The 18,324-nt window shown below is 45.5% G+C and overlaps 1 protein-coding gene across 1 annotated transcript in view; it reads left to right on the forward strand.

The window, feature by feature from the left end:
- Positions 1-17,890, forward strand: part of LOC144824675 (uncharacterized) — a 1,660,589-nt gene extending 1,642,699 nt beyond the window's left edge. Inside the window, exon 13 of the mRNA XM_078683712.1 lies at positions 17,507-17,890. Within this exon, the coding sequence (XP_078539838.1) occupies positions 17,507-17,520 (14 nt within the window). The 3' untranslated portion in view covers positions 17,521-17,890. The remainder of the gene's footprint in view (positions 1-17,506) is intronic.
- Positions 17,891-18,324: the final 434 nt, after the last annotated feature.

Raw genomic sequence — 18,324 nt, forward strand, 5'->3', positions numbered from 1 at the left:
GGTCTCAACTTGCTGTGGCGCTATCAGAATTTTGAGAAATATTACTCATTATCTTTCCCCCGAAGCACGGAAGCAGGTTACAGTGGCCCTTGTCTTATCAAGACTGGACTACTGTAACGCACTTTACCTAGGCACAAATAAAATTCTGGTTCAGCGCCTTCAGTGCAAAATGCGGCGGACAGGTTTGTTGTGGATGCCCCTAGACTTACCTCAGCTTCCCTAATCAGGAAAAATCTGCACTGGCTGCCTATTCAGTCTAGGATCAACTTTAAGATCCTATGCCTCACTTACGTTAGGTCCCTTTTATCCCCCTATGTCCCTAGTAGAGCATTACGCTCCTCCAACAAAAACCTTCTGTCCATCCCTCGTGTCTTCAAAGCCAGATGGGGAGGGAGGACTTTCTCCTCCCTCGCCCCACGATTGTGGAACACGCTTCCTGCTGAACTAAGAGGGCAAACATTGCTCGCACTCTTTCGTAAAGCATTAAAAACCCTGCTCTTTGCAGAAGCTGACCTGTAGCCGGGCACCCCTCACACCACAAGCAGTTGTACCATCTTTTTAGGCACCTTGATGCCCATGGGCTAAGTCGCGCGTAATAAATCCTCATTCATTCATTCAGTTGGTGAAAGAAGGGCCTTATGCCCCTACCGACTGGGAAGGGCTCTGCCACTTCTAACTGGCTGCTATGAACCTGGGCAAAATTCTGTTCATGGAGTTTTCAATTATACCGCATAAATAGATTGGAACACATGCCACTGCACTTCCCTAGAGACCAAGTCGAAAGCCAATCTCCAATCAACAAACACCATATACAATCTACTCCTTTCAACGGCAAGAGTTTTCCAAAAAAGTAGTTGTAACCTGAACACTTGATCGATGTGCGATTGCGAAACCCAGTTTGCAGAGGACTAAATGTATCATTAGCCTCTATCCACTCTTGTAGTCTTGTTAAAATAACTCTGCTGAAAAGTTTCTGGGTGGTATCGATGAGGGTATTAGGCCTATAGTTTGATGGGATTAGCCGAGATCACTTTTTATGGATTGGAATGATTTCCGCCCCTGCCCAAGTTGGAGGAATTGACAACCCATATTAAAGCGCACATGGCATTAAAGAATGTCATGAAATATGGAACCCATACATCAATCTCAGTTAGGAACAAATCGCCCAGAATGTTATCATTGCCGGGTGCTATGTGCGGAATTACCTTCCTGGCAGCCAGGGCTACTTCCATACAAGTAATACCAGGGTACTCAATGGAGACAGATGCTCCTTGATAAAAGTAAGGAGTGGAAGCTTTGCTGGATCTTCAGTGTAGGTGAATATAAATGTGTAAAACGTGTTATCCAAACATCTGCAGCAATATAACTTTCAATAGCGGTGATGCCCTCAGTGTTCCCAGTGGCAACTAAGTTCCAGAATGAGGTTTGGTCATTATCTTTGACGGCAACGAGTTGAGCTTTCCATCTCGGTTAGTCCCATTCCCTCTTAGTGCTATTTATTGCTCTTTTGAAGACAGCTAAGCCACCCAGCTTGGTTTTGGGTCATGGACCAAATCAGCAGCAACACAAGGTGGCAAGCAGGCAAGGTGGTAGAAGATACACAGTTAACATGAGCGCTGATCTTTGTGCGCTTGCTTTGGACTACCCTCCTTGATCTTTTGGCGACTTGTTGATACTCCTCATGGGGGATCATGTGACATAGTGCCTGTTGCAAAGATGAGCATTCTATGGCCCTATTTACCACACTGGTCTTGCCAAAGATACATTTGTCTCATGAGAACCAGACAGTAGCAGCACAGGCTCTCCAAACCCCAGGAAAAGTCTTCTTTCAGCCAGCTTTATTTCTGTGGCTACAACCCTAATCGCTCTCTGGGACATCCTATCAAAGTTTTTTTGGGGGGAATGATGGCAGAGGGCCCGTGCACTTGCGCTTAATCATGAGAGCGCCATCAAGTTAGGCTGCTCAATTCCAAGCAGATAGAAGTAGGTAATGAGTAGACAGACTCTCTAACCCGAGAGGATTAGCTGACCAATATTTGAGTGAGAGTTTATGGTTCGAGGACGATGAAGAAGTGCATTTATGAGGGGGCGTGGTCAGCCATCATGCCCGCTAGGATGTGAATCCATTAGGCTTCGCTCCAGACCAGAGTATTGTGCTGCTGCAGTGCTTGATTCGCCGTGAAACAGAACAAATTAATGACCTGAAGAACAAGGCATCAGGGTGGCACCCGAAAATCTTGCCTACAGCTTGGAGGTCATCTGCGGAGGGCCGAGTAGGATGGGCCTGCGGGACGGTGAATAGCCCAAGATGGCGGCCTCCCCGATGTGCGCAAAGAGAAATGTTGGCACTGCTCCCTCAGGATTGAAAATGAGACCGGGCCAATGCCGCGATCCACAGATCGAGACTCATCGACATCCCAGATCGGGAGGAGGGATGTGGCAGGACCGAGGCGTGATCCGGATCTGGTAAGCCTGGTATGGACCTCCGGTCCCCTCGAGACGACGTGGGGTAACAAGCTGCCGAATACTCAGCATCCAGGTGGGGGATTCTGTAGCAAATGGCAAGGGCCAGAGAGCTACTGGGGCACCTCTAACCGCAGGCACCAAACTGATGTGAGGCACTAAAGTCTTCCAGCTTGCCTGCCTAGCCCCCACAGACAATGCCTGACTTCAAAATGGCGCCTGACAAGCCTTAATTGTAACGCAGGGCAGAAAACTGAGGCTGCCACCACTTGGGAAGGATTCTGTTCTTGCTGTGCCAGAGTAGGAGAGGCAGCAGACACACAACAACTGCATGTCCCCGGTGGGCAATCTTTAGAGCAGATATGAGCATTGGCACTGTTTTGGGCCCTCCAGCGCAAGCGCCAGGTGCCCTTCAGGCTCAGTTGCCTACGTTTGCAGTGCAGAACTCGTGGCCCCCAAAGGACTTCACATTGGGCTTAAACCTGACCAGGTGGAGGGTGGCCAGCGCTGACCAACTCCCTCATCCCCATGCCACCGAAGAAGGCTCTTAGCAACAGAGTCTCCAACTACTTCGCACCGTCTGGCACTGGGGTGGATAAGCAGGGAGACAGGCAGGCTAGAGGTGGAATGGCTCTTAATTTGAGGATTGGTGGCGTCACTAAGGGACTTCAAGAAAGAGCTGAAAGAGGACATCAAAGCAGATATAGGTGCCTCATTTGATGCGTTCAGAGCCGAGATGGGAGTGAAACTAGGTGCACTTCAAGTGGATGTGGACTCGGTTGGTGCCCGCGCATTAGACCTTGAAAAAAAATGCCAGGAGTTGGACGACCGTACGAAGCCCCTGGAGGAAGGCTCAGCCAACCTGCACAACCAGCTGGGTACTGCTGCACTCAAATACGAAGATCTTGAAAATTGCTCCCGTAGAGACAACACAGGGGTAAGAGGGTTGGAGAAGGGCTGCAAAATGTATTACCTGCACTAATTCACCCAGACCAATTGGGTTTTATGAAAGGGAGGCAGACCCATGATAATCTACGCAGGATTCTGCACCTAATATAGAAAGTGCAGAAAAAACACATCCTGGCAGCCATCCTCTCATTGGACATGAAGAAGGCCTTCAACCGTGTCGGCTGGTCCTTTTTAAATCATGCACTATCCACTATTTGGGTTTAATGAAACCTTTATAGGAATGGTGCTGGCCAATTTCCACTCTCCCAGATCCCAAGTTTTGCTAATTGGGGTAGCCTCGGATTCTTTTCAACTTTCGCGGGGTACAAGAGAGGGCAGTCCCCTCTCCCCCATGCTGTTTGCTCTCTACACTGAGCCATTGTTAAAGCAGATAAGTGTGAACCCAGTCATCCGAGGGGTCACGTTCGGCGCGGACGAATACAAAATCTCCCTCTTTGTGGATGACTTCCTGCTTCCCATTACTGACCCTCTGATCTCTCTGCCAGCTATCAAGTCCAACCTCAGCCTCTTTGAAAGAGCCGCAGGATTCAAAGTAAACCTGTTTAAATCCCTCCTCCTCAACTTAACATTGCCCCGGGAGGTGGTGGGTGGGATCGAGGAGATTTCCCGCTTCTGCTGCATACATAAAGAAATTACATACCTTGGCATCAAATTACCCCCAAAACAACAGATCTCTGTGAGACTAACTTCCCTCTCTTGCTGCAACAGCTTAAATCTGACTTTAAAAAGTGGGGATCTGCATTCATCTCATGGATAGGTAGAATAAATGAAATGATATCAAGATGAATGTCTTCCCCATCTACTTTACCTCTTTTAGGCCTTCCAAATAAAGTCGATAAGAAGTTGTTTGCAGAACTGAAGAAGCTGACATCTAAATTTATTTGGCTGGGACAAAGGGCTCGCTTATCCCAGCGACTACTGATTAGACCGCGCCTTTTGGGGGGTCTGACCCTTCCTGACATCCTCGGGTATTACTGGACCACCCAACTATGAGTGCTGACTGAATGGTCCTCTCAAAGCATCTGAGAAACATTGGCTCCATATGGATTGGCATATAGTGGGCAGAACCATATGGGACCTCCCATGGAAACAGAAGCAAAACAGGCCACCTAATGTATACCTCAGCACCCCCACGGCCACCACACTTCAAATATGGGGCAACATCACTAGGACCTTGCTCTGATGACCTTTCCATTCCCCTGTACCCTCATCCATTTTAATCCAGCGTTCCCCCGGCATTCTAGGAGGGACCACTTGATAAATGGCGGGTAGGTGGTTGCCCCATGATATCCGATCTCTTCAGGAGAAGAGAGCTGCTTACGTCTGCAGGGTGCGCAGAGCTTTTTAAGTTGCCACCCACAGAAGATTACCATTATTTATAGCTCAAACACTGGGTGCAACAACCTCAGGTGTGACTGGCCACGACCAGAGACCTGCTCCCAATCGAGAAATGTGTACAATCGGGCACTACAACTAAAGGCTGCATATCATTTTTGTACTCCCTCATCTTGGCGGTGAGGCCGTAGTCGGCTCCACAACACATAAAATTCTGGGACGCCATGCAAACCACCCCCCACAGGGAAGAAACAGTGGGGTTACTTGTATAAATACACCACTAAATATAACCGTTCTATGTTTTTAAGAGAAACCCATTATAAAATGATGTCCGAATGGCATCACATCCCCAGATATTGTACAAAATATTCCCTAACACTTCAGATAAATGTTGGCGGGTTGTGGTTTGCTTGGAGACTTCCGTCATATCTGGTGGGACTGTCCCTCTATTAAACCTTTCTGGAAAGAACTACTCTCCCAAATAAAACTGATCCTGGGCTACCCAAATCCAGATACCATAGAACACACTCCCCTGGGAATACCGGACCCCAGTCTGAAATACCAAACACAAAGGGATCACTCCATTATGTGGCTATGCTTGGGAGCTGCTAAGATGGCAATAGCCGCAGCATTGAAAAACCAGAAGCTCCATCCCTCACTCAACGGCATGCCCAACTATGGCGAGCGCTGGCTCTTGAACGAATGACAGACATAGTTGAGGACACAAGGAGGGGTTTTGACTATGTCTGGACTCCTTTGGTGAGCTGCCTATCGGAGGGATTGCCCCTGTTCGCTTGTGGTCCCAGACTGAGAGCCCTCCAACTCTTTCAGATATAACAGTCCAGTTGTTACCTTTAGCTTTCCGGGCAATCAGGATCCCCCGAACCTCATGGCGCCTCTGGCGGGATTACCGCACTACTCCATCAGGGAGCAACATGTGAGACCCTTGGGAATGCTGTGCCCGAGAGGCGACAGCTGCCCTCAGCCACTCCCAGTTCCAGCTAGATCATTATTCATTAACAAAAGTCACCATGGAATGGTTTTACTGTTTACATTTTGTTTTGTCTTAAAGTTATGTGCCTTAAAAAGGTTCTCGAGCACTAATCGTAGTCACATCCTGAAAGTATGTAAGCGCTGTATCTGTAGCCTCGCAATGATAGGATTATTATACTAGGGACATGATTGAAGTTAATTAAGTTATGCTGAGACCTTGTGAATATGCTGTGTATTCTTTTCGATATCTGTAACTCTTGGCTTATGAACTGTGCTTGGTGCAGCTACAATTATTGGTTTGTTGTTTAAAATCAATACAAAGATTTTGAAACAAAAGTATATATATAGGTTTACTCACCCAGTATTATGGAACGGGTTAGGGGGATGGCTCATTCCGGCCTAGTCCGACAGCGGACGGACGCAGATGGGCACGCCCTTGGCCCAGGCCCTATAGGGCAGTGTCATGCTTAAAAGTGCTTTCACTGGTTGTTGCAAAAGTTTGTAGGGGTTTTGGTTCCCGCAGCTGTGCTTACCTCCGCACACCTACCCCTGATCAGCACTCTAGCATCCTTGTGGCAAAGCACACACACAGACAAGCAAATTCCAGAACCACTGATCAGCAGTGTAAGAAATTGGAGTATTCATTGAGGGGGTAATGACTTACCCCAAATAATTATCACAATTCTTGTCAAGGTAAACCACAAAAGTCACTAAATAAACCTCTTGCAGCTTTCACAAAAGCATTCAGGCTTAACTTGGAGGCAATGTGAAAGGTATTTATGTAGCATTCAGACAGTGATAAAGTGAAAACACAAAACAAGAAAAATTTCAAACATATTCAGAAAAAGAGTGCCAATTTAATATATAAAACACCACCAAAACACCAAACATTCAATCAGTAGAATTGGAGTTATCAATTTTCAAAGTTTAAGGTAAAAGTAGTGCCAAAAGGCGCTAGGCACCAACTGTGGGTATCTGTTCATGCAAGAAAGTCACAAGGTAAGGCTGACCATGGCAGAGTGTGAGCCAGATACAGGACCGCGTTCGTCCTGCTGGTAGTTTAACATTCTGACTTCGATGTGAGAACTTTGCGACTCAATTCTACCTAGCTCTACGTTGCCCTGCGTCAAACTGCATTGGATCCAGTGAGGTTTTCGGTCAGAAGCTGCAAAGCTTGCCAGGATTCTACATCACTTAGGGCCATATGTAGGTAATCCATTTTTACCGATTCTAAAATACCGAATTTTACCGATTCGGTATTTTAGAATCGGTAAATGGGATGTAGATAATAATTTGGTATATTTTACCGAATCGGTAAAATTCGGTAATTACCGATTCAGTATTTCATTCATTCCTATGGGCCTGAAGGCCCATAGGAATGAATGGGAATTACCGACTTGGTAAATACCGAATCAGTAATAGGGGGAAGACTTACAAGGGTGGCAGGATGTCACATTGACACCCTGTTGTGCCCCTGAATAGTGCATGGGTGCACATGTGGCACACACCCTAAGGGCATGTATGTCTGCCACATGGCACTCTTGGAAAAGCACAAATTTGCTTTTTCCAGTTGGTGGTAAATACCGAATCCTTAACTCAGAAATGCACTCACTTGAGTGCTCCCTACATTAGGGATTCGGTAATTCACCGAATCGGTATTTTAAGGAATCAGTAAATTACCGATTCCTTAAATTACTGATTCGGTAAATTGCAGAATCCTTAAATTTAGCCCCTACATCTCAAATGCCCAATACCGGTCGGTAACGACCGTAATTCTGTAATTTCGGCCGTTACCGACCGGTATTGGGCCTCCTACATATGGCCCTTAGTGTTGAATCCGGTGAACCCTTCGGTGAGGAGTTTAGCTGCTTTGCGGTGCTTTGCATCGCTTGGCATCGGTATGTAACGTTTACAACGAAATTTTTACAACGCACTACCATTACAATGCATGTATTACCACGCATACCATTACAACGCATTGCGCTGGGGGGCGCTCTAGGATAGGGAATACGTTTAATTTTCTATCCAACACCTTCCCTAGTGTCCACGGGGACTGGAGTTGGAATAGAAAATTATACTTACCACTATCCAGCACCTCTAAGCGCTATGCGTTGTAATGGTATGCGTGGTAAAAACCGCGTTGTAAAGGTATGCGTGGTAAAAGTATGCGTTGTAACGTCATACATGCCTTGGCATCTGTTAGAGATTTCTAGCCACAGATTCCTTTTCTTAGAATATTCCCATTCTCCAGGCGTTAGACTGGATCCAGAAACATTTGATGTGCAGTACCCCTGCGCACTGGTAACTGGCCTTGCTCGGCTCCGCATTGCAGGAGCGACGTTGTCTGTACCGAAAGTAAACATGGATGGTACCTATATATGTGCTACCACAGCACACTGACATCAGTTCTTTTCTTTCTGCTCCAGTCAGCACAGATCCGGAGAGAGCTACTTGCAGTCACTTTTTAGCTTATCTTTTGTCAACCCTTTTGACAAATACTTTTTGAGACTTTGTCTCCTGGTGTGCAGGATGTCCACAAAGAAGGCAGGGTTTAAGCAGGATGGCGCTTTTTACTGTTGGCTGTTGTGTGCTTGTGGTGTTTAGTGCATGATTATGATGCCAAGACATGTGGGGATTGCTTTGCCATGCATCCGAAAGTGCTAACCCCACCATGCAAAGCTCCTTGCGGACCAAAATGACCACACGACTTTCCAGATCTCTGTTGGATGGAGGGTTCAAGATTGTTCGCAGAGTCATAACTGGCAATCATCGGCACACTCCAAGTCATTGGGGAAGTCGACCTTCCCCGGCGCCCACTCCAGTGCTGATTGCACCACTGATGCCTGGCAGTGGTGCTGCCTCCATCATCATTCCCGGCTCTGATACAGAGACGTACGGGTATCATCTGACACCGGCTCCGGCAGAGACCGGGGGAGAACTCCCCATAATGGAGCCAGTGCCCTAGTCCTATGACAGGCCTGGATTGGGTGATAATTGGGAAGAATATAATTACTCTTATGATTACCAGCCCTAAGAAGATCCAGAGGACAACTGGTATGAGGATCTGGTGGATGCCAGTGGACTGAACACCTCCCTAGACACTGGACTGGTCTCTCCTCCTACCGTGACTATCGAGGAGGGTGCCTCATTTGCAGTGATGGTGCGGAGGGTGGCTGAGGTCCAGGACCTTACTCTACCCTCAGTAGCAGTCAAGACAAAATACTTGACGATGGTGCTTCAGCCGGGAGTTGCCCCCACTGAGCCATTACTCCATTTAATGAAGATCGTATTCTGTTCCAAACCCTGCACAGGGGCTCTTGTGTATAGGACAATTGTCCACCGCCATCATCCCTGGGGAAGCTCACCCCACACCAGTGAGCGTGGTAGACCATGCCTTCACCTCCAAAATTAACCCTGGGGCATTCCTTACCACTCCACGGGATAGGGAATTCAAAAGGCTAGATAACTTTGGGACTAGAATGTTGTCTTCTACCAGCCTGGCACTGCTGTCAGTGAACACTGTATTCTTCTTGGGCTAATAGTCCCATACGATCTGGGACTCTGTTACCCAAGTACTGCCCATGGTCTCGCAGGAGGCCCGAACCACACTCTCTAAAGCTATTGCTGATGGGAGGAATACAACCAAGTACACCATAAAATTTGGGCTGGACAGGACAGACTCGCTGGGCAGAGCAATTTAGTCATCAGTTGCCTGTAGGAACCATGCCTGGTTGAGAACTACTGGCTTTTTGTAGGCTGTCCATGCATTAGCTCATGGACATGCCTTTTCATGTCTCCCATCTATTCGGAGAGAAATCAGATTTAGCGTGGAGCACTTTAGGGACAGCAGGGCTACAACAAGGTCCTTGGGCCTTTGCATGGCTCCTCGTCAACCCCAGTCTGCCTTCCGCCCCTTTCGTGGTGAAGGGAGGGGCTTTCAACTGCATCTCTACACGCCCAGTCATCATGGACAACAGGTTTTACAATCTTTTTGAGGATGCTGCTCCCACACACCATGTGGGGCAAGCAGCCAGAAGTCGGGCCAAGCCACCACCCCCGTGAGAGCCTCAGCCTTTAAACTCCTTTAATTTTCCCTCCGACCATCATAGGTATCCAGTGGGGCAGCATGCACCATTCCCTGCACCACCGGAGATCAATAAGATCAAATCTTTAGGTGTTGCAGCTTATCCAAAGGGGCTACTCCCTCTGCTTTGTGACCGCCCTTCCACCCATGCCGCCCACTTGCGACACCACTGATCCTTACTCAATTAAGAAGTGCTGGCTCTTTTGGGGAGCCATAGAGAAGGTGTTGACATCAGAAGTAGGTCGTGGTTGCTATACTGCTACTTTCTGTTGGTCAAGAAGGACGGTTCCTTCATCATATCCTAGACCTGCACCTTCTCAAAACCTACAGACTAGGACAAAGCTTTTGCATTCACTGGGGTTCACAATCAATGTGCCAAAGTCACACCTTACTCCCTCTCAGATTCTCCCCTTTATTGGAGCCGTCTGGGCACAGTGCCATTTTGGGCTTATCCTCCCGAGCAGCACGTCCAGGATTTTCCGGCTATGATACGGATGTTTCAGCCTCTATCCTGGATTTCAGTGAGAGTGACTCACAGACTCGTGCATCCAATTTGTGCCACATGTCCGTTGGCATATACGGGCTCCTCAGTGGGACCTGAAGTTGAGCGCAGCATAAGAGGAATCACTCTGACATGGTCCAGATCTCAATGGGAACAGCATAAGGCCTGCATAGGTGGCTAATAAACTGTGATTGGGTCAGCGGCAGCCCCTTCTCCTTCCCCAAATAGATCTGGCTGTAGTGACAGATGCGTCACTCGTGGGCTGGGGTAGCCATCTGGGAAACGTGGAGATCAGAGTACTCTGGGCTCTGGCAGAATCCAGGCACCCCATCAATCTATTGAACCTTCCGGTGATCTGATTGGTATGCAAATCCTTTCTTCCCTCAATCAGGGGAAAACTGGTACAGGTGTTCGCTGACAACACCACAGCCCTGTGGTATTGCAACAAACAAGGTGGGTTGGGTCCTTGGCCCATTTGTCAAGAGGCTTTGCTCCTATGGGCATGGCTGGAACATCAGCTCATATCCCTTGTGGTTCACTAACTGGAGGGCTCTCTTAATGCAAGAGTGGAAAAACTCAGCCGCCAATGCCTAGTGGATCACGAATGACATCTCCATCCGGAAGTAGCGCAAGGTCTTTTGTAGGAGTGGGGAGGTCTGTAGTTAGAGCTGTTTTCCTCCACTAAAAACGTGCAATGTCAGCAGTTTTGCACACTGGAGTTTCAAAGGCTGCTCTCGCTCTGAGATGCCTTTCGTCTTGAGTGGAGCTCCTGCCTCCTGCATGCCTTTCCGCGAACACTACTCCTGCTCAGAGTTCACCAAGAAGACCAGGAACAACTAGGCCCACGTTATTCTTGTGGTTCTGGATTGGGCATAGAGAGTCTGGTATCCAGAGCTGTTGAGCATGAGCATCAGCCCTCCGAGCAGCTGCATCTTCGGAAGGGTCTTCTGTTGCAGCAACAGGGCAGGGTTCTACCCCGGAACCTGAAAACACTTTGTCTTCATACGTGAGGATTGAAAGGCGACATTTGATAGCTTTTGAACATCTGCCTGAAGTATGCAATGTTATCTTGGCAGTCAAACGTCCTTGTTGTTGGTGCAAGTTTGTGGCAGGGTGTATAGAGCAACATGTTGACCATTTGGCTGCTGACCCTTTCCCAAGTTCTTCTGTTTATTCTTTCCTTGGCCTAGCATGGCTCTGCTTTGGGCACATTGAAAGGTTATCTTTTTGCCATTTTTGCTTCTGCTTGACCAGCCATCTCTCTTTACACCATATTGTACATAGGTTCTTAAAAGTCTACCAACTAATGTTTCCAGCAGCGCCTTTTATTATGCCCCAGTGTGACTTGAATTTAGTTCTTACATTCCTGATGTGGGCTCCTTTTGAGCCGGTACACAACTGTTTACACAGACTCCTTACCATCAAGATGAACTTTCTGGTGGCGATAACATTTGACCAGAGGGTCAGTGAGTTGCACGCACTGTCTGCACTTCCTCCATACCTTACCATCTACCAGACAAGCTGGTCCTTTTGACTCAAGTATCCTTTCTAATGACGGTGGTAACTCAATTTCACATAGAACAATCCATCACTTTGTCTACTTTCTGTGTTCAGATGCACCCCTCTAAAGAATAGGAGAGATTCGATGCGCTGGACCCAAAAAGAGCATTGTCGTTCTACTTTGACCACAGAAAAGAGTTCTGGGTGGACGATCAATTCTTTGTGGGATACATCAGAGATAAAAAAGGGAAGGCAGTGCAGAATCATACCATCTCGCAATTGATAGTAGATCTGCTACGCAACTTAAAAGCAACCGCCTGAAGGCTTGCAATCACATTCTACCAGAGCTGAGACTGCGATTACGGCATTAGCTTGCAGAGTCCTCGATATCTGTCAGGCTGCAATGTGAGATTCCTTGCAGAAGCACTACTGCCTGGACAGTCAGGTCTGGTGTCACAGTCGCTTTGCGCCTACGGGAGGTATTGCTTTGGTATCTATTCTAAAATAAGAGATCTGCAGCTAGAAGTCTCTATCAGATGAACAAATGATTTACCTTCGGTTCCGCCTTATCTGGTAGAGACTCTGTTTAGCGCAGACTTCTTACCAACCCTCTCATCCTTCCTGCTCTGTGAATGGATTTTAGAGTGAAGGGGTTTTCCCCTTTTTTAAGGGCCCTAGCTTAGCACACCAATGGTCAGTGTTCCTTGTGGCTCTAAGCTTCTGGTGTAGAAAGTTCCAAAAAGAAACTCACATCAGCACACTCAGGTGGCACGTATATAGGCACCGTGCATTTCACTTTCAGCGTGGACGACGCCGAAAACACCATGTGAAGGTGAACAACGCCACTTCCCGACGCACTTAAGTACTGCTCATCATAAGTTTCTGCATCCAGTCTGATGCCTAGGGAATATTCTAAGGTAAGGAATCTGCAGCTCGATAGAGTCTCTACCAGACAAGGCATTACTAAAGGTAAGTAACTTGTTCATCCTGTTGCACTGGATGTGGTGAGGCTTTCAGTTGGGAGCTGCACATCTCTGTGAGGTTCTGCATTGCCCAGTGTTGGATCTACTCAAGCCTTTTGTGAGAAGCTGTGCACGCAGCTTTGCAGGGCTCTGTGTCTCTCAGTGTCGGTCCGCGTCAAATCCAGTAAAACCTTCAATTTGGTAGGGGAAATGCACTCTGACTCCAGCCAGGACCTTGAGGACAACACTTGGAGGTCAGCACACACTAACACAGAAGCCAACAGATGGGACCAGGTCAGATTCAGTTGTTCTGGGCTGCTGGAAACCAGAAAGAACCCTAGAATTGTGTTGTGTCCATGTAGCTCAAACAGGAGGGCAGCCAAATGACCCTTTGTTAGACCTGTTAGTCTTAGGGTGGCATTCCTGCAAACATTTTGCCTTACTCCTCCATATTTTCATGATCTTGTTTTTGATGGCCGTAAGACTTTGGGCACTTTACCACTGCTAACCAGTGCTAAAGTGCATGTGCTCACACCTACAAACATGGTTACATTGGCTTATCCCCAATGGGCATATTTAATTCACTTATAAGTCCCTAGTAAAGCGGTACTACATGCACCCCAGGCCTGTAAATTAAAAGCCACTAATGGGTCTACTGTATTAAAAATGCGTGTATCCACTATACCGTAGATTCTGTAGTGAATTATCACAGATTACATCAATTAATCCGTGTCTGTGGTAGCCAATGATGGCATCTATTTTGTGCAAATCACTGCACCATCACCTTACACGTAAAAAGACATGGCATGTATGAAAATGCTTTTCACTTGGTTGAGTATCTTATACTTCAGAAACCACCCTTGATGCATTCTTTACTTTGCAACAGACTAATTATACACACTTGCAAAAACTTTACATATACATAACATTGAAAAATAAATTTTCACAACATACACCATACACCATTACTTTTCACCATTACTGTATGGTACAAAGTAATGACTTTACATTCACAGTGCTCCTTCATTGATGTGTCTCCTCATCCTCTTTAACTCCATGGCTCTGCACCACCACAACTGATCCTTCCTGAACCAGCAATGCTCTGGGAAACTGCAGGCTTTTTTTTAACCTATTAATCTTGCTGCTCTTTAAGGGGTTCTAAGTAGTGTTGATGGTACTAGCCCACACAGGACCCTGACCATAGAGTGCAGGGGTCTGTACATTAACATTTAAAAGCCCCAGAATTACTATTTATTGTACAATTCAGAGTCATTGAGCCATGTATTGGCTCTGCTGGCTGGTTGGTCTTACTCTGTATTCCTCATGTTTAGATTGCATCTATGCTGAGTAAATGAATGATGTAGCATTCAATCTGTCCCTGCACTGAGTATAGTTTCTTAGTAAAAAATAAGGTCCTGCTCAAGGATTCATACTTGACAGCTGTAGGTACTTTTGACACTTCTGCTGAATACAAGTTTGCCCCCTATATGAATCTGTGATTATCATCAAGTTTTAGGGCACCACTCCAATACAATACAGTCAATGTCCAGTTTTTCAGAGTCCTCATCCAATTAAGGAGTCTTGATATTTGCTCAATTCGTGTTTATTTTCTTATACCAATTTGTCAAAAGAATCATCAGCCAACGCGTTTCGTTCAACACCAGAACTTCTTCAGGGCGTATGTAATTGTAGGCAACATATACAGTGATTTCCACAGATGTGTGTTGGATCCTTCCAAACAACAAAATTATTCTGATTAAAGTATCTGGATTGGTGTAACTGAGTGAGTATTTCTCAAACAATTTTTCGCGAGTTTGGGTTAAAGAATATGATAGTCCAACGTCAAATATTGTTGTCCCAGTGGAAAGCCTTATTTAAGTTCTTAAATATATATCCTCCTTGGTATTCCAATGGATAATCCAACAGAGTATAATCCAGAAACGTAATGCTAATCGAGTTCGTGATAATAATCACTACCACTGCAGCTCGGCCATATACGCCCAAGCAACAAACTGCCTCTCCGTCCGGGACCTGTTTGAATCGCGTGTCTTTGGTTGATACGAGATTGGTGCTATATCTTGGTGCTTATATCCACTGTCCGCTCTCTAGTCTCACCCTATATGAATCTGTGCCTGCAGATAGCGACTTTGTATGATAAAGAGGATCTACAAAGTAGTCTTCATTCACAACAGCAAGTGCTTCATAAAGCACCTCCCTTGGATAAAACGGGGCACCGAATCTTCTCCTCCATTGTGGTAGGTTGCCAAATGTGATTTGCTTCTGGAAAAGGTTTTCCCTGTTCTTATTTGGCTATACCAGAAGAAGTAGATCTATGCATCTGAGACAACAGGGGAGCTCATTTAGAACCCTTTGCTCTCTTTCATTTCCATACATGCACACACTTGTGCCCACATGCATCAACGTTTTTTGCATTCGCAAATGGTGCGATTCGGAAAAATCAGCCGTTTGCGAATGCAAAGTCTTTTTTTGGGATGCATCATTTATTTACTCTTTTCGCATTTTAAGAATTCGTATATTTGGATTGCGAATTCCTTAAATATTCGCATTTTTTAAGGAATCGCATTTGAAAGGTGCAAAAGCGGATGCATCAAAATTCGCAAAATGCGAATTTTTAAGGAATTGCAAATAGCATTTCTTATTTTTAGAAGCCCTTTGACCAGGTGGTATTTTTTTTTCCTAACTTGAAATCAGGTGAAACTCAGTGATTGTGCATAAAAGGTCTTTCAAAATGCTGCATACACTTTTCTACCATGGCTGCTGTCATTGCATTTGCACGTCGGAGGAGGTTGAGAGCTGCTGCAAGGGGGAGAAGGATGCTCAATGACAGGATTTTTAGAGTGCACATAACTTTGTTTGGCCAGACTGAGGCAGAAATGTATTATAAATACAGGCTTAATGTGGATTCCATTATAGAGCTAATAGCAGATTTGGACCCTTTTCTTCAAAGACAAACCCTTAGAACCCAAGCCATTCCCACTCATGTCCAAGTATTGTGTTGCCTTCACCTTCTTGCCTCAGGGTCTTTTCAGGGTGTTATTGCTGTTGCTGGTGGTGTGTCGCAGAGTGCCTTATCTAGATTTTTCAGAAATTTCTTAGATGCCATGCTCCATAGGATCAGGCATTACATCTCTTTTCCAAACACACAGCAAGATTTACTCCAAACTAAGTTAGACTTCTATAACATTGCTAACTTCCCTCATGTAATTGGCTGTATAGATTGGACACATATCCCCATATGCCCACCCTCTGAGAACGAGTACATATTTCGCAACAGGAAATGCTACCATTCTATGAACATACAAGCAGTGTGTAATGCCAAAACAATATTCACAGACATAGTGGCAAGCTACCCTGGTAGTGCCCATGACTCTTTTATTTTCAGACATAGTGCCATCCATAGGCGACTGATTGCTGGAGAGTTTCATGATGGGTATTTACTTGGTGAGTAATGTACTTGTTGGAGAACTGAGAGCATGGTCTTTAGGGACATATTTGTAAAATGTGTTTTCCTTTTGTTTAAACCCAAAGGTGACAGTGCATATGGAGTGAGATCATTCATACTTACACCCTTTCTAAATCCATCTACCCGCAAGGAGCAGCAGTATAACCAAGCACATATTGCCACTCGCAATGTCATAGAGAGGGCTTTTGGTGTCATGAAATCCAGATTTAGAATTTTGCATAAAACAGGAGGAGCCTTGCAATATAGACCAGATATATGTTGTAAGATTGTTGCAACCTGCGCCATGCTTCACAATGTAGCCACCAAGAGAGGCCTGGAACTTGAAGTAGAGGATGAATTTCAGAACATTGACAATCAACCTCAGCAACCTGTACCAAGAGCACATGGACCTGACGCAGCAGAGGGTAGGAGGAGGAGGGCAGAGATCACTCAACATTATTTTTAGCAGAGGTATGACGCTTCAAGGGTTTTGAGTGTGCTAACATGATTGGTTTATTAAGTTCATAAACACATGCTTTATAGATTCAAAAGATGACATGTACTTTCTTTCTCTACAAATGCAAACAGAAAGTATTACTCTGTACATAGACTGAAAATTTTAAAAACTGTAAAAAAAAAATTACCTGTAGATGACAATCTTTTCATTTTTTTCTACCACGCACCCCTAATGCCTTAGCTGATGCAGTAGCTATCCCAATGTTTTTACCATTTCCTGAGTCACATTTCCTATGGCTACGACGTTCCCCTACTTTACTAGTACTTCCTTCTGCATTATTACTTTCTTGTTCCTTACATAGAGAGCCTTCCTTACAAAAACTGCTAGAAGTACAATGTTGCTTGTCATTTGCAATGCTTTCAAGTGCATTTATTCCTCTGGTTATGTCCCTACAACACTGGGAGACATCTTTCTGCATGTCCAGAACTGGTTTAATGAGCTGAGCATTGGTGCGGCACATCATATTCATTGACCTGCAACATGCCTGATTACTTAACATTGACTTAATACATCTTTTGGCATTTGCAATTTGTTGAGACTGCATTGTGTTGCACATTGCTTCCATGGCAACTGCCATCCGGTCCAGTTTGTTAGATGATTCAGAGTGTGCTTTTTCAAATATCTTGGTCATTTGAGCGAGAGCTCTGCTAATAACACTTATGTCCTTAGTGACCTGATTAAATTTACCCTTTATCACCCTTATGTCTTTTCCCTGTAGACGTTGCACTTTGAGCAGCTTCAGCTCAACTTCACTGGCACTTGTATCTGCATCTGTGGCTGATTGGTGGAATGAAGAACGTGCCCTCCGCCTCACAAAAGGCTGAATCCTCTGTCGCCTGCATTGTTGACTTTGAACCGGTGCTTGACTTTCAGACAAGTTTTGATTTTCAACAGTGACACTAGGAGCCTCTTCACTCTCTGACTCTAGAATGTGACGCACTCTGCGTTGTGAATGTGTTGGCTGCACTGTGGGAGAAGTGGATCCAGAATTCATTTCTGCAGATTCCAGTAGATTTTGAGTGAAAGACTCAGCAAACTCAATGAAGTCAGTGTCCACTTCTGCATCTAAGATTAAACAGAGTGTATTTTAATATGAGTTTGTGAAGTGTAAAACATGTGTTGTCTGGTATAATTAAAAAATATTACATTGACATTCTCTTGTGTGAAGCCTATTTATTATCCAAAACTAATGCATGCATGTTTGTTGTTTTATAAGTTTGTGAATAAAGCATATCTGTCAGGGTATTTCCAGGAAACTACAACTCCCAGGTTGCACTGCTTTCACCACTAAAGAACTCATTATTGTTACAAACATTCATTCAGAAAACACAACTGCTGCACAGTTTCCAAGTCAAGAGCATGTGTGCCAAAGTGACATTGACAATTGAATGAAAAACAAAAAAATCTTACCTTGTGAGGGTCCTGCTTGATCTGAAGTATCAATGTCTATGACTCCAATGACCGCTTCAGTGGTAAGGGTTCCTTCTATCAGGTCCTCCAGAGGAGTGTTTGGTCTGTCCCTGGGAGTCCCACCAC

Source organism: Lissotriton helveticus, chromosome 3_1 (assembly GCF_964261635.1).
Source record: "Lissotriton helveticus chromosome 3_1, aLisHel1.1, whole genome shotgun sequence".
Taxonomy (NCBI): Eukaryota; Metazoa; Chordata; class Amphibia; order Caudata; family Salamandridae; genus Lissotriton; species Lissotriton helveticus.